At 50.8% G+C, this 23,274-nt stretch overlaps 1 protein-coding gene across 1 annotated transcript in view; it reads right to left on the reverse strand.

The window, feature by feature from the left end:
- Positions 1 to 23,274, reverse strand: part of LOC145361737 (pituitary adenylate cyclase-activating polypeptide type I receptor-like) — a 137,202-nt gene that overhangs the window by 52,586 nt on the left and 61,342 nt on the right. The window contains exons 9-10 of the mRNA XM_080217669.1: positions 16,992 to 17,083; positions 11,869 to 11,871 (exon numbers count right to left, since the gene is read on the reverse strand). Coding sequence (XP_080073795.1) covers positions 11,869 to 11,871; positions 16,992 to 17,083 — 95 coding nt within the window. The remainder of the gene's footprint in view (positions 1 to 11,868; positions 11,872 to 16,991; positions 17,084 to 23,274) is intronic.

Here is a 23,274-nt window from a genome sequence, read left to right on the forward strand (position 1 = left end):
TTGTTAATGTTCCTGCTTCCACCACCTCCTCTGGCAGCGCGTTCCAGGCACCCACCACTCTCTGTGTGAAAAACTTCCCCCCGTTACATCTCCCTTAAACTTTCCCCCCTCTCACCTTGAACCTGTGCCCCCCCGTGTAATTGACACCCCCACCCTGGGGAAAAAGCCTCTGACTATCCACCCTGTCTCATCATTCTGTAGACCTCTATCAGGTCTCCCCTCAGCCTCCGTCTTTCCAGCGAAAACAATCCTAGTTTATTCAACCTCTCCTCGTAGCCAACACCCCCGAGACCCGGCAACATCCTGGTGAACCTTCTTTGCTCTCTCTCCAAAGCTTCCACATCCTTCTGGTAGTGTGGTGACCAGAACTACACACAATACTCCAAATGCGGCCTAACCAAGGTTTTATGATTTCCCAACTCCTGTACTCAATGCCCCGGCCGATGAAGACAAGCGTGTCATAGACCTTCTTCATCACCTTGGTCGCCTGTGTTGCCACTTTTAGGGAACTGTGGACCTGCACGCCCAGATCCCTCTGCATGTTCATGTTCTTAAGGGTTCTGCCATTTACAGTATAATTCACAGCTACATTTGATCCTCTCAAATGTGTCATCTAGCATTTGTCTGGAGTTAATTCCATCTGCTCAACACCATCCAGGACAGAGCAGTACAGTTCACCTTCACCATCCACTAGAGAACCACTTGTGTTGGCCATTTTGTGCATTCTCGATGCACGTGTATCTCCCACCCACCCCCACCCCTCTCCCCGCACCCCCCCCCACCCCACCCAGAGAGCAGGCAAGGTTGTGACCACACTGGAAACTGGCGGGAAGGCCAGGTTAGTGATTTTAACCTATGTTATTTAAATGTAATTATCAGGCCCGGGACTGAATTCTCCATGCCTGATAGTATCTCCCATCCCGCCAGGAGCATTTCACTTTGGTGAGGTTTAGAGTAGCTCCCCATGTCTGAGAAACTAGCGGGAGACCCTGCTGGAGTGAAGGGGGACAAACGGGGCCCGTCCAGGGGTCGGGCGGTGGGGGGTGGCGGTGCCCCCTGTGCGCGGGCACTCTGGCAGTGCCCAGTGGTACTGCCCGAGGGGGGGGGCAAAGTGCCCATACCCAGGGGGCACCTTGGCACTGCCCATCGGGCATCAGGGGATGGGGCCTATTGTGGTTGAGGGTTAGGGGGCGATTGGTGTGGATGGAGAGTCCTGCTGCCGCTCTGCATTGGGATCGGTTGGGGCTGGACGGGGGCGAGCGACTGGGGCGGGCTGGGGGTAGGGGGGTGGGTCTGCTGGGAGTGTCTGCCTCCCAGGAGGGGGGATGGGGGGGGGTGGGGGGGTGGATCGTCACTGCTGAGCGGGGAGCGTTGATGGAGATGGGGACGCTCCAGAATGGGGAGGGGTGTCGGGGGCTGGCCCAGGAACGCTTGTATGGGCCGCGATCGTGCTGTGATCAGGTTGTGTGGGAGGGTGGTTTGCCTCGAGGGGCAGCACGGCGGGGGGTCCCCGGCTGGCCAGAAAACTGCGATCTGACAGTTTGGGGCCACTGCGCGTGTGCAGAATTCTGTACCCATCAGACCCTGGCGTGAATAGGCCCCGCCTCCCCCGAGCTTTTAGTGATATTCACGAATGTGAGCTCTGCATTGTACAGAGTGTGGGAGATTCGAGTCCGAACTCCCACTGGAAAAACAATCGCGATTTAGAACATAGAACATTACAGCGCGGAACAGGCCCTTCGGCCCACGATGTTGCGCCGACCAGTTAAAAAGCAATGACCCTCTAACCTAAACCAATCCCTTTCCGTCCATAAACCTATCCACGGATCTCTTAAACGCCCCCAAACTAGGCGCATTTACAACTGCAGCAGGCAGGACATTCCAATCCCTCACCACCCTCTGGGTAAAGAACCTACCCCTGACATCCGTCCTATAACTACCCCCACTTAATTTAAAGCCATGCCCCCTCGTGCTAGCTTTCTCCATCTGAGGAAAAAGGCTATCACTGTCCACCCTGTCTAAACCTCTAATCATCTTATATGTTTCTATAAGATCCCCTCTTAGCCGCCTTCTTTCCAGCGAAAACAACCCCAAATCCCTCAGTCTCTCCTCATAGGACCTCCCCTCCATACCAGGCAACATCCTGGTAAACCTCCTCTGCACCCCTCTCCAAAGCCTCCACATCCTTCCTGTAATGTGGGGGACCAGAACTGCACACAATACTCCAAGTGCGGACACACCAGAGTTGTGTACAGTTGCAACATGACGCTGCGGCTCCTAAATTCAATCCCCCTACCAATAAACGCCAAGACACCGTATGCCTTCCTAACAACCTTATCTACTTGATTCCCTACTTTCAGGGATCTATGTACACATACACCTAGATCCCTCTGTTCATCCATATACTGTTTTTTTCCCCATCAATTCAGCACTGAGAATTTTTTGGGGAGATTCGCTCCCCATTGAGTGTGTTAGCCTAAAAATCCTTCCAAACACACCAAGTGCTGGCGGTAAGAGTGGGAGGGGTCGGCACACTTGACGTGGAGGGTCACCCCTCAAGCTATAAACCCCTGGTGACAGACCAGCGACCTGTTCCGGGAATTACTCGCCATGGAAACGGGTGAAAGTCTGCCTGAGTGAATCACTCGGCGTGGGAACAGAACAGGAGAATAATGGAAAACCCCTAAAGGCATTGGCTAGGGTTTCCTGCGATTCCCTCATTCCCCTCCCCCGGTTCACTATCCTGCATCTCACCCCCCCCCCCCCCCGTAACCACAACTCCACCATCAACCCCCACCTACAATCCACTCCCCCCCCCCCGCAATCCTCCCTCAGCCCCTCCCCCCTAACCCCAACTCCCACCCTCAACCCACTCCCGTCCCCGCAATCCACCCTCGGCCCCTCCCCCAATCCCAACTCTCAGCCTCAACCCGCTCCCGTCCCCTCAACCAAACCCCCAGCCTCCCCCCCCAGCCCCCTCACAGCCTCCTTCTCCACCCCCACACCCTCCTTGTGATAGGTTTTCCCACAGCAGATGCGATGGGCCATTGGCCAGCGGTGGGATCGTCCTGCCCTGCCAGAGCTTTTGCGTGACTCGCCTCCCCCCGCCGTGGGGGCCACCCGCCACAGAGCGCTCAACCGGCAGGACTGGAAGATCCGGTGGGAGCTTCCAGTTGAGGACTCTGGCTCGGTACTCGATGGAGTTTAGAAGTATGAGGGGGGATCTTATTGAAACTTACAGGATACTGCGAGGCCTGGATAGAGTGGACGTGGAGGGGGTGTTTCCACTGGTAGGAAAAACATAAGAACATAAGAAATAGGAGCAGGAGTAGGCCATCTCGCCCCTCGAGCCTGCCCCGCCATTCAATAAGATCATGGCTGATCTGTCGTGGCTCAGTTCCACATTCCCACCCTCTCCCCATAACCCTTAATCCCCTCTCTTATCAAAAACCCATCAAACCGCATCTTAAAAATATTTAGCGAGGCAGCCTCCACCACTTCAACGGGCAGAGAATTCCAGAGATTCACCACCCTTTGAGTGAAGAAGTTCCTCCTCAACTCCGTTCTAAACTGCCCCCCTTTATCTTGAGGCTGTGCCCCCTAGTCCTACTGTCCTTTCTGAGCGGGAAGAGTCTCTCCACCTCTATCCTATCCATCCCATTCATCATCTTATACGTCTCAATGAGATCTCCACTCATTCTTCTAAACTAGAACCAGGGGGCACAACCTCAGGCTAAAGGGACGATCCTTTAAAACAGAGATGAGGAGGAATTTCTTCAGCCAGAGAGTGGGGAATCTGTGGAACTCTTTGCCGCAGAAGGCTGTGGAGGCCGGGTCATTGAGTGTCTTGAAGACAGAGATAGATAGGTTCTTGATTAATAAGGGGATCAGGGGTTACGGGGAAAGGCAAGAGAATGGGGATGAGAAAAATACCAGCCATGATTGAATGGGAGAGCAGAGTCGATGGGCCGAGTGGCCTAATCCTGCTCCTATGTCTTATGGTCTTATGGAATGGGATGGGCCAGAAAATCCTGCCTTTACATTTACTCTCTGAAGGGGTTTGTTTTCTCAGTTACATTTCACAGCAGTGTTGAATGGGGAAAAGATCCCTTTTACCCATTAGGAACTCAGGGAATTACACTGCCAACAGAAAAGGAATTAGACAAGGATCACAAGCAAATGAGGAATTTGAAACAAAAACTCAGAAAACCAAGCTGAATTAACAATTAAAAATACCCGAAAATGAAATGAGAATTTCAAGGGAAATATAATTGCAACTTTATAAGACCATGGTCAGACCCCACTTGGAGTACCGTGCGCAGTTCTGGTCGCCTCACTACAGGAAGGATGTAGAAGCTATTGAGAGGGTGCAGAGGAGATTTACAAGGATGTTGCCTGGATTGGGAGGCATGCCTTATGAGGATAGGCTGAGGGAGCTCGGTCTCTTCTCCCTGGAGAGACGAAGGTTGAGAGGTGACCTGATAGAGGTTTATAAAATGTTGAGAGGTATAGATAGGGTGGATTCTCGGGGGCTATTTCCCAGGGCTGAAATGGTCGCTACGAGAGGACACAGGTTTAAGGTGCTGGGGAGCAGGTACAGAGGAGATGTCAGGGGTAAGTTTTTCACTCAGAGGGTGGTGAGTGAGTGGAATTGGCTGCCATCAGTGGTGGTGGAGGCGAACTCGCTGGCGTCTTTTAAAAGACTTCTGGATGAGTACATGGAATTTCATGGGATTGGGAGTTATAGATAGGTCTATGGCTTTGTAGGTATAGAAGTGATTGGTGCAACTAGTGGGCCGAAGGCCCTGTTTGTGCTGTAGTGTTCTATGTTCTATAAAACAGCAGCTAATATTCGAAAGGAATCGAGTGTGTATAGGAATCAGCTCCATATCGTAAAATCCCTACAGTGCCCACCAACTCTGCACCGACAACAATCTCACCCAGGCCCTATCCCCATAACCCCACATGCTTACCCTGCTAATCCATCTAACTTACATAAGAACATAAGAACATAAGAAATAGGAGCAGGAGTAGGCCATCTAGCCCTTCGAGCCTGCCCCACCATTCAATAAGATCATGGCTGATCTGAAGTGGATCAGTTCCACTTTCCCGCTTTCTCCCCATAACCCTTAATTCCCCTGTCTATCAGAAACCTATCTACCCGTGACTTAAATATATTTGGCGAGGCAGCCTCCACCACTTCAATGGGCAGAGAATTCCAGAGATTCACCACCCTTTGAGTGAAGAAGTTCCTCCTCAACTCCGTTCTAAACTGCACCCCCCCTTATCTTGAGGCTGTGCCCTCTAGTCCTGCTATTCTTTCTAAGCGGGAAGAATCTCTCTACCTCTACCTTATCCATCCCCTTCATTATCTTATATGTCTCTATAAGAACCCCCCTCATCCTTCTAAACTCCGAGTACAGATCCAGTCTATTTAGTCTCTCTTCATAGTCCAACCCCCTCATCTCCGGTATCAGCCAAGTGAACCTCTTCTGCACTCCCTCCAAGGCCAAAATATCCTTGCGCAAGTGCGGCGACCAAAACTGCACACAGTACTCCAGCTGCGGCCTCACCAGTACAGTCGCAGCAAGACCTCCCTACTTTTATATTCTATCCCCCTCGCTATGAAGGCCAGCATCCCATTCGCCTTCCTGACCACCTGCTGCACCTGCAGGCTGGGTTTTTGTGACTCATGCACAAGGACCCCCAGGTCCCTCTGCACTGTCGCCTGCTGCAGCTTTTCGCCCTTTAAATACTAATTCCTCCTACACATCTAGGGACACTAAGGGGCAATATAGCATGGCCAATCCATCTAACCTACACATCTTGGGACACTAAGGGCAATATAGCATGGCCAATCCATCTAACCTACACATCTTGGGACAGTAAGGGTCAATTTATCATGGCCAATCCATCTAACCCATACATCTTTGGACTGTGGGAGGAAACCAGAGCACCCGGAGGAAACCCATGCCGACATGGGGAGGAATACGGGGGTACACTTTTATTCATTCGTGGGACATGTATGTCGCTGGCTGGGCCAGCATTTATTGCCCATCCTTAGTTGCCCGAGGGCAGTTGAGAGTCAACCACATTGCTGTGGCTCTGGAATCACACTTAGGCCAGGCCGGGTAAGGACGGCGGATTTCCTTCCCTAAAGGACATTAAGTTTAAGTTTATTTATTTATTAATTAGTCACAAGCAGGCTTACATTAACACTGCAATGAAGTTACTGTGAAAATCCCCTAGTCGCCACACTGCAGTGCCTGTTTGGGTGCACTGAGGGAGAATTTAGTAAGGACAATGCATTTTTTAGTGTGAGGAGCTGGGAGAATCTCGGGTCGGCCGATTCCCGGGATTTGTGCATGCGTTCCTGCTGCGCGTGTATTTCCCAGCGCTGGATATTTGGCGCTGTCGGAACGACGCTGGAAACCAGCGGGAATACCAGGTAAGTGATTTAAATCTTGTTTTAATGTGATAATCGGGCCCGGGATTGAATTCTCCAGGCCCCATGGCATCTCCCACTGTGTAGTGTAGCTCCCCACTTTTGGTGCACTAGCGGGAGGCCCTGCCGGAATGATGGGGGGAGGCAATCGGGGCCCACCCAAGGGATTGGGTGATGGGCAGGTGATGCCCCCTGGGCACGAGCGCCTCGGCAGTGCCAGCCTGTGCTCCTTGCCACAACCCAATAGGCAAAGTGCCCATGTCCGGCGGGCACCCTGGCACTGCCCATCAGGCATGGGGGTGGTGTCAAGGGGGTGGGGCGATCTGCAGAGGTGGTGGGTGGGGGGGGGGGGTATTGGCGGGGCTGGAGGGAGGCCAGCGATTGGGGTGCGCGTGGGGGGGAGGGGGGGGTGGGGTGGGGAATGTTTGCCGGGGAGAGGCGAGCGCGGGAAGCGCAGTTGGAGATTGGGCTGCTCCAAGATGGATGGGGGAGGGGGGGGGGGGGGCGAGGGGGGGGGAGAAGCTGGGGGAGCTGTGACTGGGCCACGGAGGGGGGAGGGAGGGCTGGAGGAGCAGCACTGCAGGGGTCCCGGGCCGGCCAGCGATGGAGCGAGCCAGCAAACTGCTGGCTGTCAGTTTGGGTCCACTGCGCATGTGCAGAGTTCTGGACTCTGGTGCGAATAGGCCCCGTCCCCCGAGCTTTTAATGATATTCTCGATTGTGACCTTAGCGTAGAGAGCGGGAGATTCAAGTGTGAACTCCCGCTGAGAAGACAATCACGATTTACATCAGTTTTTACGGCAAATTCAGCACTTCGAATTTTTTTGAGAGAGAATCGGCTCCAAAACGGGGGGGATTCTGCCCAGAGACGAGGCTGTAGTTCCAGTCCTGGCCACTGCCACCAGTGGCACTGCTGGGTCGACAGAGCTGCCAACCAATTAGATTGGCGGCTCTCTGAGGTGGGACAACAGTCCGAGTGAGGGGTGGAACTCTGCGGAGCGCAAACCACTTCTGCGGCTGCGGTGATCTGAGGGGACTCTTCTGGGGAAACGAGTCGGGATACACTGTCCGAGAAATCCTGCCCGCAGTGCCGGGGAGACACCTATCTTCCAACTCACCTGGACACAGGTGAGGTCCCAGAGGATTGGCGCATTGCAAATGTAGTACCGTTGTTTAAGAAGGGTCAGCGGGATAACCCAGGGAATTATAGGCCGGTGAGCTTGACTTCAGTTATAGGCAAGCTAATGGAGAGGATCCTCAAGGATAGGATGTATGAACATCTGGAGCGCTGCAATCTGATCAGGGATACGCAGCATGGCTTCGTTACAGGGAGGTCGTGCCTTACGAATCTAGTGGAATTTTTTGAAGAGGTGACAAAAACGGTTGACGAAGGACAAGCCGTTGATGTTGTCTATATGGATTTCAGTAAGGCGTTTGACAAGGTCCCTCATGGTAGGCTGATAGAAAAGGTGAAGGCTCATGGGATACAAGGCCAGGTATGTAGATGGGTGGAGAACTGGCTTGGGAGGAGGAGACAGCGAGTAGTAGTGGAAGGCTCCTTTTCCAATTGGAGGCCTGTCACCAGTGGTGTGCCGCAGGGCTCGGTACTTGGACCTCTTCTATTTGTGGTATATATTAATGACTTGGAAGAGGGGGTAGGTGGTGTGATCAGCAAATTTGCTGATGACACCAAGATGGTTGGATTGGCGGGTACTGAGGAGCAGTGCCTGGCAATGCAACAGGACATAGACAGGCTGGTAGATTGGGCAGATAGATGGCAAATGGAATTTAATCCGGAGAAATGCGAGGTGATGCACTTTGGCCGGAATAATGTGGAGGGGAGTTATACGATAAAAGGTAGAACTATCCGGAGTATAGATACGCAGAGAGACCTGGGGGTGCAAGTGCATAAGTCCCTGAAGGTGTCGGTACAGGTGCAGAATGTGATGAGGAAAGCGTATGGTATGTTAGCCTTCATAGGAAGAGGTATAGAATATAAGAGTAGGAGTTTGATGTTGCAGTTGTATAGAACGTTGGTTAGGCCTCACTTGGAGTACTGTGTCCAGTTCTGGTCGCCGTACTACCGGAAGGATGTAGAGATCCTGGAGAGAGTGCAGAGGAGATTTACCAGGATGTTGCCTGGTATGGAAGGGCTGTCTTACGAGGAAAGATTGGATGAACTTGGGCTGTTTTCCCTTGAGAGACGTCGGCTGAGGGGGGATCTAATAGAGGTTTATAAGATTATGAAGGGGATAGATAGAGTAAATGGTGGTAAGCTTTTTCCGCTACTAGAAATGGATAGAACGAGGGGTCACGGGCTTAGGGTGAGGGGGGCTAGGTATAAGACAAATATTAGAGGGCAGTTTTTCACGCAAAGGGTAGTGGGGGTGTGGAATGCACTGCCGAGTAAGGTGGTGGAAGCAGGCACGCTAGGGTTGTTTAAGAGTCACTTAGACAGCCATATGAGCGGGCTACATATAGGGGGATATAGTAGGCCTTACTGAACATTGTAGGCTTGGGAATACATTTTGCCTCAGGAATGTTAGTCTTTGCCTGTTTAATAATGAATTTTTTTGTCTCCACAGGCATTTAAGTCCAGCAAGGGGCATGCAGGCGGCAGGTTGTAGTGGGCTGCTCTTGGACGTTGCTTCGGGAGTTGCCTATTGCTTCATGTCGTTAGTGTGCTTAAACTGGACCATCTCGAGGGCAACATGACAGCTCAGAGACTATCTCTGTTGCTGTGCGGACACATGGATTTGGGCCTGTGTCTGTGGGAGTTTGCACGTTCTCCCCGTGGTTGCGTGGGTTTCCTCCGGGTGCTCCGGTTTCCTCCCACATCCCCCAAAGATGTGCTTTTAGGCTGATTGGGTACTAAAATTGTCCCTAAATTGGACCTCCCTGATCCTCGCACGTTAGGTATAGACTAAAATCATGAATAGGTCACTGAGATAGTAGGACGGCGGCGTGGGCTCGTTGGGCCGAAGGGCCTGTTTCCCGTGCTGTGTTGTTCTTTGTTCTTTGTTCCAGGAAACCAGCTCTTCCAAGTTGTCCATTTTAGTGGCTTTTGTTTTGAACGGATCTGATATTCCTTTACCATCTTTCCTGGTGAATCTGGGAATCCCCCAGTTTAACTGCACGGCCTAGTCTTACCCTTTGCCTCCTGACCCCTCACCTCCTGACCCCTCACTCGTTTACCCTTCACCTCCTGACCCCTCACTCGTTTACCCTTCACCTCCTGACCCCTCACTCGTTTACCCTTCACCTCCTGACCCCTCACTCGTTTACCCTTCACCTCCTGACCCCTCACTCGTTTACCCTTCACCTCCTGACCCCTCACTCGTTTACCCTTCACCTCCTGACCCCTCACTCGTTTACCCTTCACCTCCTGACCCCTCACTCGTTTACCCTTCACCTCCTGACCCCTCACTTGTTTATCCTTCACCTCCTGACCCTCACTTGTTTACCCTTCACCTCCTGACCCTCACTCGTTTACCCTTCACCTCCTGACCCCTCACTCGTTTACCCTTCACCTCCTGACCCCTCACTTGTTTACCCTTCACCTCCTGACCCCTCACCTCTTTACCTCTCACCTACCTGACCCTCTTATCTACGGGGCTGCTATCCCCTGCCAGTATTTCCTTACCTGGCTCCAGCAAACATGGTGGCTTGTCCATTGGACCCTGTGAATGCAGTCGGGTCAGACAATGGTGCGAGAAAAGTTCCACCTCTCAGAGGTGGCAAATAAACATCCCAGCCGCTTCCATTGAACCCTCTCTCCAACTTCACCCCGGCATCCACCCCATCTGGCCCACCTCCTCCTGAGGGCATTGCTTCCACACATTCCTTCATGTGTTGGCAGAGATGGTGGCGTTGGCAATAGGCTATTCGACTCTGGGAGGCCACACGGTCAAGGCCAGCAGACAAAGGACTGGGAGATTCCCAGATCTGCACTGGAGTTGGGAAATCAATGCCCTTGGGAGAGAGTTTGCCTACTCAACAAAACTGATGCCAAAGAACACCACATGGAACAAATATCACCACAGCCTGTGAGCAGACCAAAACCAGTAAGCTGTTCGTTCATGACCAGGTAAAGAGCCCTCACATAATCATAGGATCTCTTCAGAGCGTACAAGGCCATTCAGCCCATCAAACCTGCACTGATGACAGTCCCACTTAGACCTTATCCTCAGCACTCCACATAGTCACCCTAGCTAGTCCCCTGACACTAAGGGCCAATTTAACATGGCCAATCCACCTGCACGTCTACACATCTTTGGAGTGTGGGAGGAAACCAGAACACCCGGAAGAAACCCATGCAGACATGGGGAGAATATGCAAACTCCACACAGATGGTGACCCAAGCCGGGAATCGAACCCAAGTCCCTGGCAGCAGTGCTAACCACTGTGTCACTTTGTTTACCAATGAAGCTTTGTTATAATGAATACTCCACTATAACACACAAATACTGTTAACTGCGAGATAAAACCAGTTTAACACAGTTACCAATTAATATAACCTTACCATCAAAATGTCACATGCACAGGAAAAGGATCAAACATTTATACAGATATGAGTTCATGTTCTGTTAATTTCTCAGCAAGAAAACTGCAGCAAGCAGAGTTTTCGGTGTGTCTTTCCTCGACCTATTTTGAAAGTTTGACGGGTAACATACAGAGTCATGGAGGTTTACAGCTTTGAAACAGGCCCTTTGGCCCAACTTGTCCATGCCGCTCAGGGTTTATCACTAAGCTACTCCCAATTGTTTGCATTTGGCCCATATCCCTCTAGAATCCAAAAGAGAAAATGCTGGAAAATCTCAGCAGGTCTGGCAGCATCTGTAAGGAGGGAAAAGAGCTGACGTTTTGAGTCCAGATGATTCTTTGCCAAAGCCATTCACACCTTCTATTTTTTCAATGGGCTGCCATTAGCAGCCTTTCCCCTGGTTTCCAGGGCTATGACTCATCTTTCATTCCCTCCCCCTACAATATAAATATCTTCCACTTTCTCTGCCTTTAAGCTTTGACAAAGAGTCATCTGGACTTGAAACGTCAGCTCTTTTCTCTCCTTACAGATGCTGCCAGACCCGCTAAGGTTTTCCAGCACTTTCTCCTTTGGTTTCAGATTCCAGCATCTGCAGTGATTTGCTTTTACCCCTCTACACCCATCTTACCGACATCTAAACGCTTTTTAAAAGACAAAATTGTACCTGCCTCTACTACTGCCTCTGGCAGCTTGTTCTAGACACTCACCACCCTCTGTGTGTGAAAAAATTGCCCCTCTGGACACTTTTGTGTCTCTCCCCTCTCACCTTAAACCCATGCCCTCTAGTTTTAGACTCCCCTACCTTTGGGAAAAGATATCGACTATCTAGCTGATCTGTGCCTCTGATTATTTTATAAACCTCTATAAGATCACCCCTAAACCTCCTACGCTCCAGGGAAAAAAGTCCCAGATTATCCAGTCTCTCCTTATAACTCAATCCATCAAGTCCCGGCAGCATCCCAATAACTCTTTTCTACACTCTTTCTGGGACAGTCTTTGATGTACAAATGATCCTGACGTAATGGCAGCAGGGGTATCGCAGGGATGGAGCCTGGCTAATTGACCCCAACATTGAGTCGGGCACTGTTAAGCCTTGTCATTCTGAGACTAACAATTTCATGACAAGTGTTGATTACTGGGGTGGCACAGTGGTTAGCACTGCTGCCTCACAGCGCCGGGGACCCTGGTTCAATTCCCGGCTTGGGTCACCGTCTGTATGGAGTTTGCACATTCTCCCCGTGTCTGCGTGGGTTTCCTCGAATGCTCCAGTTTCTTCCCACAGTCCGAAAGACGTGCTGGTTAGGTGCATTGGCCGTACTAAATTCTCCCTCAGTGTACCCAAACAGGTGCCGGTGTGTGGTGATTTTCACAGTAACTTCATTGCGGTGTTAATGTAAGCCTTACTTGTGACACTAATAAATAAATAAACCCTTTCTTGCCAGGAATCAGCCTCATGAACATTCTCTGAACTGCTTCCAATGCAAGTACGTCGTTCCTTAAGTCAGGAATAAGATTAGCGACACTGCCCGATCTCTGTTTGCTTCTCCCTCCCTCCCCTTCCCCTCTCCCCACCTTCGCCCAGCACCGGCCTCCTTCCTGCTTGCCAAAATTCGGACAGGGGTCACGACCCTGGATTTGGAAACGAGGCCAGCTTTTAAACAACTGCCTCTCCGGCTCCCTATAATACGGCCTTGCCAATCACTCGGCAGTGAGAGGGGTCTCCTGAGCCACTGGGCCAAACCATCTGACCAGCAGACTCGGGGTTAACAAGTGGGAGGCACCGTCAGGCGCGTCAACAGCTGCTAGAATCTACATTCAATTGATTAAAAAGAGCCTGGACTTGAAAGGTTAGTCCCAGTAATGGTGACCATGAAACAGTTGCGTCCTGTAAAGGCCCGTCTGGTTCACTGGCGTCCTTTAGGGAAGGAAATCTGCCGTCCTAACCCTGTCTGGCCTACTTCTGACTCCAGGCTCATAGGCCGGAACGCTACCACCTCGCCTGCCATGGAATTGGAGCAGGTGAGGTTTGTAGAACGGAAGTTTCCGTTGGCCTTGGGCAGGATTATAGGACCTCATCCGAACAAGGTTGTAAAATCCCACCCGTAGAGGTTTACAGCATGGAAACAGGCCCTTTGGCCCAACTTGCCCATGCTGCCCAATTTTTACCACTAAGCTAGTCCCAATTGCCCGCATTTGGCCTATATCCCTCTATACCCATGTCTAAGTGTTTTTTAAAAGACAGAATTGTACCCGCCTCTACTACTACCTCTGGCAGGGTTGTTCCAGACACTCACCACCCTCTGCATGAAAAAATTGCCCCTCAGGACACTTCTGTATCCCTCCCCTCTCACCTTAAACCTATACCCTCTAGTTTTAGACTCCCCTACCTTTGGGGAAAAGATATTGACTATCTAGCTGATCTGTGCCCCTCATTATTTTATAGACCTCTATAAGATCACCCCTCAGTCTCCTACGCTCCAGAGAAAAAAGTCCCAGTCTATCCAGCCTCTCCTTGTAACTCAATCCATCAAGTCCCGGGAGCATCCTAGTCAAACCAAAGTGACATCCCTGAGGGTGAAGATGCACGTCCAGCCCCACTACATTACCCCTCTCCCCACCCTACATCCCCCTCCGATACTCACAGGGCATGGGAGGGTTAATATTTACATTGGCTAACTCCATTCTGAACTCACCATCCAGTTGACTTAATTAAAGATATTATATTCATTCCCCCCCCGCCTCCCCATTTCTATTTCAAATCTGAACAAGGGGATACTCGCAGCCTTCTGATGTGATCAGTAGGTTCCCGTGCCTTCATCACTGCTGCGATCATTGCAGAACTATACAGGAGGCCATTCTGGCCATCAGGCCTCATTGGCTCTGCACCAGGGTTAGAATCATAGAATCCCTACAGTGCAGAAGGAGGCCATTCGGCCCATCGAGTCTGCACCGACCACAATAAGGAGCGGCGCAGTGGTTAGCACTGCTACCTCACAGCGCCAGGGACCCGGGTTCGATTCCCGGCTCGGGTCACTGTCTGTGTGGAGTTTGCACGTTCTCTCCGTATCTGCGTGGGTTTCCTCTGGGTGCTCCGGTTTCCTCCCACAGTTTGAAAGGTGTGCTGGTTAGGGTGCATTGGCCGTGCTAAATTCTCCCTCAGTGTACCCGAACAGGCGCCAAAGTGTGGCCACTAGGGGATTTTCACAGTAACTTCATTGCAATAAGCCTACTTATGACACTAATAAATAAACTTCACTTAATTCCACACCACTTATTTACCCTGCTAAACACTCAGCGGCAATTTAGCACGGCCAACCCACCTAACCCGCACATCTTTGGACTGTGGGAGGAAACTGGAGCACCCAGAGGAAACCCACGCAGGCACGGGGAGAATGCGCAGACTCCACAGATATAGTGACCCCAAGGCCGGAATCGAACCCAGATCCCTGGCGCTGTGAGGCAGCGGTGTTAACCACTGTGCCATCCACATCTGTCCTATGGGTACCGGAGAGTCACACTTCAGGTTGGGCGTACGACAGGGGAGCTATTGTGTATTTACTGTACGTGAAAAAGAAATATCATCTGGGCCTGAACGTCTCCCTCAGCCTGCCTGAGGTGACCTTTAGTCAAGAGGAATGGTTAGGCCAACAACAACAACAACTTGCGTTGGCATAGCCCCCCCCCCACCCTTTCACACCGCTTCAAGCTGCTTCACACCAGGCCGCAGTGCAAGTTCGAGTCGTTCAGGCACAGAAGGAGGCCATTCCGGAGTTGAGGGGGTTGAGCTATGAGGAGAGGCTGAATAAACTAGGCTTGTACTCGTTAGAGTTTAGAAGAATGAGGGGAGATCTCATTGAGACGTATAAGATGATGAATGGGATGGATAGGATAGAGGTGGAGAGACTCTTCCCGCTCAGAAAGGACAGTAGGACTAGAGGGCACAGCCTCAAGATAAAGGGGGGGCGGTTTAGAACGGAGTTGAGGAGGAACTTCTTCACTCAAAGGGTGGTGAATCTCTGGAATTCTCTGCCCGTTGAAGTGGTGGAGGCTGCCTCGCTAAATATTTTTAAGAAGCGGGTTGATGGGTTTTTGATAAGAGAGGGGATTAAGGGTTATGGGGAGAGGGCGGGAAAGTGGAACTGAGCCACGACAGATCAGCCATGATCTTATTGAATGGCGGGGCAGGCTCGAAGGGCTAGTTGGCCTACTCCTGCTCCTATTTCTTATGTTCTTATGTTCTTATTCGGCCAATTGAGTCGATGCCAGCAACCCCCCCCCCACCCCACCCCCACACCCCCCCCACCCCACCCCCACACCCCCCCCCACCACCCCCACATCCCCCCACCCCCCCACACAGTGCGGCTCAGTCAATCTCACCTCCCCGGCTCTGTCGCTTATAACTCTGCAAGTTTATTTCCCACCAAATGTCTAAATAAGTAAGTTCATTTGTTAATAAATAACACGGGAGGAAACGTGCAGACTCCGCACAGACAGTGACCCGAGCCGGGAATCGAACCCATGTCCCTAGCACTGTGAGGCAGCAGTGCTAACCCCTGTGCCACCGTGTCAATCCAATTCCCTTCTGAAATACTGACTATGGGCACCAAGTTCTGGGTTGTTACCAATCATTGGGCGGGATTCTCCCCACCCACCCCACCTCACCCCCTCATAACACAGTGGTGGAGACACAGAAGATGAAAGCAGGAAGAGGCCATTCAGCCCTTCGAGCCTGCCCCACCATTCATCACGATCATGGCTGATCGTCCAACTCAATAGCCTCATCCTGCTTTCTCCCCATAACCTTTGATCCCATTCGCCCCAATATCCAGCTGCCTCTTGAATACATTCAATGTTTTGGCATCAACTACTTCCTGTGGTAATGAATTCCACAGGCTCACCGGGTGAAGAAATGTCTCCTCATCTCCGTCCTAAATGGTCTACCCCCAATCCTCAGACTGTGACCCCCTGGTTCTGGACTCCCCCCACCCTCGGGAACATCCTCCCTGCATCTACCCCGTCCAGTCCTGTTAGAATTTTATAAGTCTCTATGAGATTTCCCCTCATTTGTCTGAACTCTAGCAAAAACAATCCTAACCTGGTCAATCTCTCCTCATACATCAGTCCCTCCATCCCCGGAATCAGCCTGGTAAACCTTCACTGCACTCCCTCGAGAGCAAGAACATCCTTCCTCAGAAAAGGAGATCAAAACTGTACACAATACTCTAGGTGTGGCCTCACCAAGACCCTGTGTAATTCCAATAACACATCCCCGCTCCTGTACTCGAAACCTCTCACAAATGAAGGCTAACTTACCATCTGCCTTCTTTACTGCCTGCTGTACCTGCATGTTTACCTTCAGCGACTGGTGCACAAGGACACCCAGGTCCCTCTGCACCCTCCCCTCTCCCAAGCGATTTAACCTTAAGGTTACGATCCAGGGGGTGGTGGAGATCTGGACCTCCAAGCTCGAAGCAGAACTTGCCATAATTTAAAAATAAAACTTGTCTAAGCGATTGTAGGTGGAGCCAGAGGTGGGAAGGTGGGAGTCAACTGGATTTCTCTCTCTGGGCTGGTACAGACACAGTGGGCCAAATGGCCTCTTCCTGCATTATGAAAGTGTCTGCGGGAGCTGATTCGACAGAAAGTTGAAGGGGAAAGAATTGCCAGGACTGAGCAGGTAGGTGGAGCGAATGGTTCTTCCAAAGGGGCAACACGGGCCCGATGGGCTGAATGGCCTCCCTTCTGTGCTGTGGGATCCTGTGATCTCTCCTGAAGTCCCATGAAGTGCGTGGCAGGTGATGTGTACAGTGGGAGGCTGGCGACTACATCACAGATAGCCTGGAACCGTCCCCGGGTTAACCACACCGGAATTAACAGCGTCACAGCGGGGGAAATTTACCCAGAGCTAAACAAGACCCGTCTGACAAAGGACAACCCCTTTTTCCTACTCGTACAACAGAAGGTATTTCCATCCAACGTAAAGCTACAAGTATCAAAGACTTACAAGTAAATGCTGGAATCGTTGCCTCCGATATCAGGCGATTGGAGCTTCTGCACCAGGATAAATATAATTCCGATGAACAGGATGAAGTTGACCTGTTGGAGTAAAGACAAGAGGACACACATCAAAGAACAAAGAACAGCACAGGAAACAGGCCCTTCGGCCCATTTTAACACTCAGTGAGTACCTTATTCAAGTCTTTTGTCACTTGTCGACTTTTATTGTGGAACTCCACAATAAAGGGGGTGAAAATTTAGGGAATTATATGTACACCAGATTAAGGGAGATCCAATTCAGGAACAACTTATTGACACCAATCAGCCTAAGAGCACGTTTTTGGGATGTGGGTGGAAACCGGAGCTCCCAGAGAAAACCCACGCAAGCACGGGGAGAATGTGCAAACTCCCGCAGACACCGGCCCAAGCCGGAGATCCGACCCGGGTCCCTGACACCGCGCAGCAAAGAGTGGTAGTCGCTGAGCTGTGGTGTTGCCCGTCAGTTGGTCCAGGTTAAGCGTACGGATCAGTTTGCAGATCCTTCCCCGCGGGTGCCAAGACTCACCCCGTCACCGATTTCCAACCAAAACCCCCATGAACTTTTTCACCTGTGCGTCGCCGCCTGCCCTGCACCAATGGCGCGCCCGTGTGGCACACCCAGGCCCACGGAGCCGAATGGCCCACTCCTCTACTATCTCGTAGGACTGAGTTGAGGGGGAACTTCTTCACCCAAAGGGGTTGTGAATCTGTGATATTTCCTGCCCAGTTGAGGCTACCTCGTTGAACGTTTTTAAGGCAAGGATAGATAAATGTTTGAACAGTGAAGGAATTAAGGATGAGGGGGCGGGTAAGTGGAGCTGAGTCCACAAAAAGATCAGCCATGATCTTATTGAATGGCGGGGCAGGCTCGAGGGGCAAGATGGCCTCCTCCTGCTCCTAGTTCCTCCTCCTGCCCACCTAGGGAGGTGGGCATCGTTGCCAAGGTCACCAATTGTATCACCAATCTCCAATTGCTCTCAGGAAGATGGAGCTTCTTGAATACAACAGCGTGGGTTGCTAGGCCATTTCAAAGGGTGGCAGAACATATAGGTGCATCAGGTAGGCCATTCGGCCCCTCGAGCCTGCTGCACCATTTAACTAGATCATGGCTGGCCTTCAGCCTCAATGCCATCTTCCTGCACTATTCCCTTAACGTCACTGGTATCTAGGAAACTTAATGGGATTGAGTGTTATAGAGAGGCCTGGTAGGTAGGGAGATGATCGGCGCAACTTGTGGGCCGAAGGGCCTGTTTGTGCTGTAGTTTTTCTATGTTGATTTCTGTTTTAAAATGGGATGTTTTTAGGTGACTGTCTATGTGGAGCCTGCACATTCTCCCCGTGTCTGCATGGGTTTCCTCGAGGTGCTCCGGTTTCCTCCCACAGTCCGAAAGGTGCACTGATCCAAACAGGCGCAGGACTGTGGCGACTAGGGGATTTTCACAGTAACTTCATCGCAGCGTTAACGCAAGCCTTACCTGTGACACGAATAAATTAACCTTACCCTGTCGAACCTTTGTAAGGATTCTGTACGTGTCAGTAACATCACTTCTTATTCTTCTAAATTCTAGAGAAAACAGGCCCAGGAGCGGTTCTCTCCGGCGAGGAAAACACCAGATCCCAGTGAATGGGGAACAGTTGTGTTGGCCTCGCCAGTAGAACCAGAGGCCATTGAGGCCTCCCCAGGGATGTCAAGGGCAAGGGTGGGGGGCTTTCTTTGCGCAGTGCCAACCTGGCATCCTCCCACTGCCCAAGAGGCATCATGGCATTGCCCATGAGGCAATGCCAGGGGGCGAGGCCTGAATGGACAGGGCCTGAAGGGGCAGGGCTAGGCCGGGCCATCCGGTCGAGTGGTGGGGGGGGGCCCCACTGCCACTCTGCGGGCAATCTGTATGGGGAGTGAGGGTGTGGCCTGGTGCGGAGGGAAGGGCTGCTGGGTTGAAGCTGGCTGCACCAGCAGAGGCCTGACAGATCTCTCACTCTCAGTGCTGCCAGCCCTCTGCTGTTGCAATTGCACAGGTGCAGCCACAGAAGTCTGCACATGCGCAATAGCTCCCTCTGCCGCTGGCTGGCGATTTAAGCCCAGCCCACTCTACCTCGTGGCTGGAAATGGTCCAGCTCAATTTTTGACTTGTCTTTGTCCACAAGATTCGGGGTAAAAAAAACACCCAAAGAATGGATCTGAAAATCTCCTGTGTTCCCATAAAATCTCCCCCAATGACTCTGCAATAGAGAATTCAAAAGATTCACCACTTTCTGATTAAAGAAATGCTTCCTTATCTCAGTCTCAGAATAAGGCATAGGCCATTTAGGACCATGTGCCCAGTCCTAGATCACTCCCTCCCCAATCAGGGGAAGCATCCTTCCTGCAACTACCATGGCAACAGAGTGGTTAGCACTGCTGCCTCATAGTGCCAGAGACTCGGGTTCAATTCCGGCCTCAGGTGACTGTCTATGTGGAGTCTGCACGTTCTCCCCGTGTCTGCGTGGGTTTCCTCTAGGTGCTCCGGTTTCCTCCCACAGTCTGAAAGGTGCATTGATCCAAATAGGTGCAGGACTGTGGTGACTAGGGGATTTTCACAGTAACTTCATCGCAGCGTTAACACAAGCCTTACTTGCCACTCAAATAAATTAACTTTACCCTGTCGAACCTTTGTAAGGATCTTGTACGTGTCAATAACATCACTTCTTGTTCTTCTAAATTCTAGAGAAAACAGGTCCGTTTTCTCAATCTCACACTGGACAATCCCAGCGTCCCCAGGATTGGTCTGTTAACAACGTGACGTCCCCCCTTTTCCCGCACCATCTCTGTCTCATCCAGGGAGCTCCGATTCTGTTCCTCTTCCTTTTCCCTCCATCTTGGGAAGGTCCCTTGACCTTACCTGAGCCATCTCTTCAAGGCCAAACCCCACCCCCCCCGTTGATCCTGTGTGTGGTTTTGCTTCATCTATGCAAAGGCTTCACTTTCAGACATTTCTGCCTATGTAATTACATTTAAACGCTAAGCTTCTGAGATTAACCAACTCAGCTTTAACTTGGCTACATTTTGAAACTCAGAAGGTACGCCGGGTTAGCGAGAAAACATTTTTTGGCAATGTACAATTCCAGCAAAACAGCCTTTTTCACGAACAACATCACAAGGCCAGGCCAGTTTCTCCGAATTAGAGACAGCATGTGCCAAACAATTTCGATAATAAGATAATAAATCACAAATATTGTAATTTTAGCTTGATGTTTTAAGTTTAGTTCAGTCTGTTTTGGAGCTCTGTTTTGATCAGTACAGGGTGGACAAAAGAAGCCCGTCTCTCTCCCTCTCTCGCTTTTTTCTCTTTTGTAATGATTTAATTTTAAGTTTTGTTCAATAAGAGGAATTCATTATACCATGCCGTCTACGTCTATTCAAAGGAATGAATAGTTCGTACACCCCCGCCTCCCTTCGTTCTGTCAGAGCTCTCTCGGCCAACACTCCGCCTCGGGGGATGATTGGTTATTGTAATTTTTTTGGGCTGTGCCTCAGAATGGGCCCCGGGCAGTGGGGAAGGGAATTAGTCTGATGAACCTCTGTTGCACTGACCCCACAGTGAGTAAGAATCAATCGCATTGCTCTGGAGTCACATGTAGGCCAGATCGGGTAAGGAACAGCAGATTTCCTTCCTTCAAGGACATTAGTGAACCAGATGGGTTTTTACAGCAATAATTTTACAGCCACCATTACTGCAACTAGCTTTTTAGCCGAGATTTCTTTAATGATGTGAATTCAAATTCCTCTGCTGGTTGTCATGGGATTTGAACCCACATCTCCAGGTTGCTAATCAGGAAAATAAGCATTCTGCTATCACCCTCCTGTGTCCCAAGTCAATTTAACTCACTTTCTTTCCTCACATGGAAATTTGTTCCTCGAAGCGTACAAAAGGAGGCCATTCAGCCCATGGAGTTACTACAATCCCACCCTATTGCCATAACCCCATGCATTTAGTCCAGCGAATCCCCCTGACGCTAAGGGGCTATTTAACATGGCCAATCCATCTAACCTGCACATGTTTGGACTGTGGGGGAAGACCGCAGCACCCGGAGGAAAGCCACGCAGACACGGGGAGAATGTGCAAACTGCACACAGACAGTGACCCAAGTCGGGAATCGAACCCAGGTCCCTGGTGCTGTGAGACAGCTGCGCTAACCACTGTGCCACCATGCCACCCTGCTTCATTAAGAAAATATAGAATGGAGAGAACAAAGAACAAAGAGCATGCTACGGTGCAGAGGGACCTGGGGGACCTTGTGCACGAGTCGTAAAACCCCAGTCTGCAGGTGCAGCAGGTGGTCAGGAAGGCGAATGGGATGCTGGCCTTCATAGCGAGGGGGATTGAATATAAAAGTAGGGAGGTCTTGCTGCGGCTGTATAGGGCATTGGTGAGGCCGCAGCTGGAGTACTGTGTGCAGTTTTGGGCGCCGTACTTACGCAAGGATATTTTGGCCTTGGAGGAAGTGCAGAGGAGGTTCACTAGGCTGATACCGGAGATGACGGGGTTGGACTATGAAGAGAGACTGAATAGACTGGGTCTGTACTCGTTAGAGTTTAGAAGGATGAGGGGGGATCTTATAGAGACGTATAAGATAATGAAGGGGATGGATAGGGTAGAGGTAGAGAGATTCTTCCTGCTTAGAAAGGACAGCAGGACTAGAGGGCACAGCCTCAAGATAAAGGGGGGGTGGGGGGCAGTCTAGATCGGAGTTGAGGAGGAACTTCTTCACTCAAAGGGTGGTGAATCTCTGGAATTCTCTGCCCGTTGAAGTGGTGGAGGCTGCCTCGCTAAATATATTTAAGTCACGGGTAGATAGGTTTCTGATAGACAGGGGAATTAAGGGTTATGGGGAGAAAGCGGGAATGTGGAACTGAGCCACGAAGATCAGCCATGATCTTATTGAATGGCGGGGCAGGCTCGAAGGGCTAGATGGCCTACTCCTGCTCCTATTTCTTGTGTTCTTAACAAAGAACAGTACACCTCAGGAACAGGCTCTTCGGCCCATCAAGTCTGTGCTGACACGGATGCCTCTCGAATCTAATATTTTCTTGCCTCTATTGGTCCATATCCCTCTATTCCTGGCCTATTCATGTATCTATCCAGATGCCTCTTGAACATTGTTATAGAATCAGCTTCCACCACCTCCTCCGGCAGCGCGTTCCAGACATTCACCACCCTCTGTGTGAAAAACTTGCCCCTTAGGTCTCTTTTAAACTTTCCCCCTCTCACTTTCAACCTTTGCCCCCAAGTAATTGACCCTGGGGAAAAGACCCTGACTATCCACTCTATCCAAGCCTGTCATAATCTTGTAAACCTCTATCAGGTCCCCCCTCATCCTCCGACGCTCCAATGAAAACAATCCAAGTTTGTTCAATCTTTCTTCACAGTCCATATCCTCCAAACCAGGTAACATCCTGGGAAATCTCTTCTGCACCCTTTCCAATGCATCAACATCCTTCCGGTAGTGTGGCGACCAGAATTGTACACAGTACTCCAAATGCGGCCTCACCAAAGTCTTATACAGCTGCAACATGATTTTCCAGTTCCTATACTCAACGCCCTGACCGATGAAGGCCAACATGCCGTACGCCTTCTTGACCACCTTGTCTGTCTGAGTTGCCACCTTCAGGGGTTGTGGATCTGCACACCCAGATCCCTCTGTATGCCAATATTTCTAAGGGCTCTACCATTTACTGTATACTTTCCATCTGCAGTAAACCTTCCAAATCACATCACCTCAGGTTTGCCCGGGTTAAATTCCATTGGCCATCTTTCAGCCCTGGTCTCCAGCTGATTTATATCCCCTGACAATCCTCCTCACTATCCGTTACTCCTCCAATTTTTGTTTCATCTGCAAATGTACTCATCAGACCACTTATATTTTCCTCAATATCATTTATATCCAACAAACAACAGAGGTCCCAGCACTGATCCTTGTGGAACACTGCTTCTCACAGACCTCCAGTTGGAAAAATACCTTTCCACTGCGACTCTCTGCTTTCTATACCCAGGCTAGTTTTGTACCTATCTTACCAGCTTACCTCGGATTCCGTGTGAGTTCACCTTCTGTATCAGCCTGCCAAGAGGAATCTTATCGAAGGCTTTACTAGAGTCAATGTATACAACATCCACTGCCCTGCCCTGGTCAATTTTTCTTGTTACTTCCTCAAAAAACTCAATCAAGTTTGTGAAGCACAATCTCCCCTTCACAAAATCAAGCTGCCTATTGCT

Source organism: Carcharhinus amblyrhynchos, chromosome 2, assembly GCF_965287045.1.
Source record: "Carcharhinus amblyrhynchos chromosome 2, sCarAmb.v2.hapA, whole genome shotgun sequence".
Taxonomy (NCBI): Eukaryota; Metazoa; Chordata; class Chondrichthyes; order Carcharhiniformes; family Carcharhinidae; genus Carcharhinus; species Carcharhinus amblyrhynchos.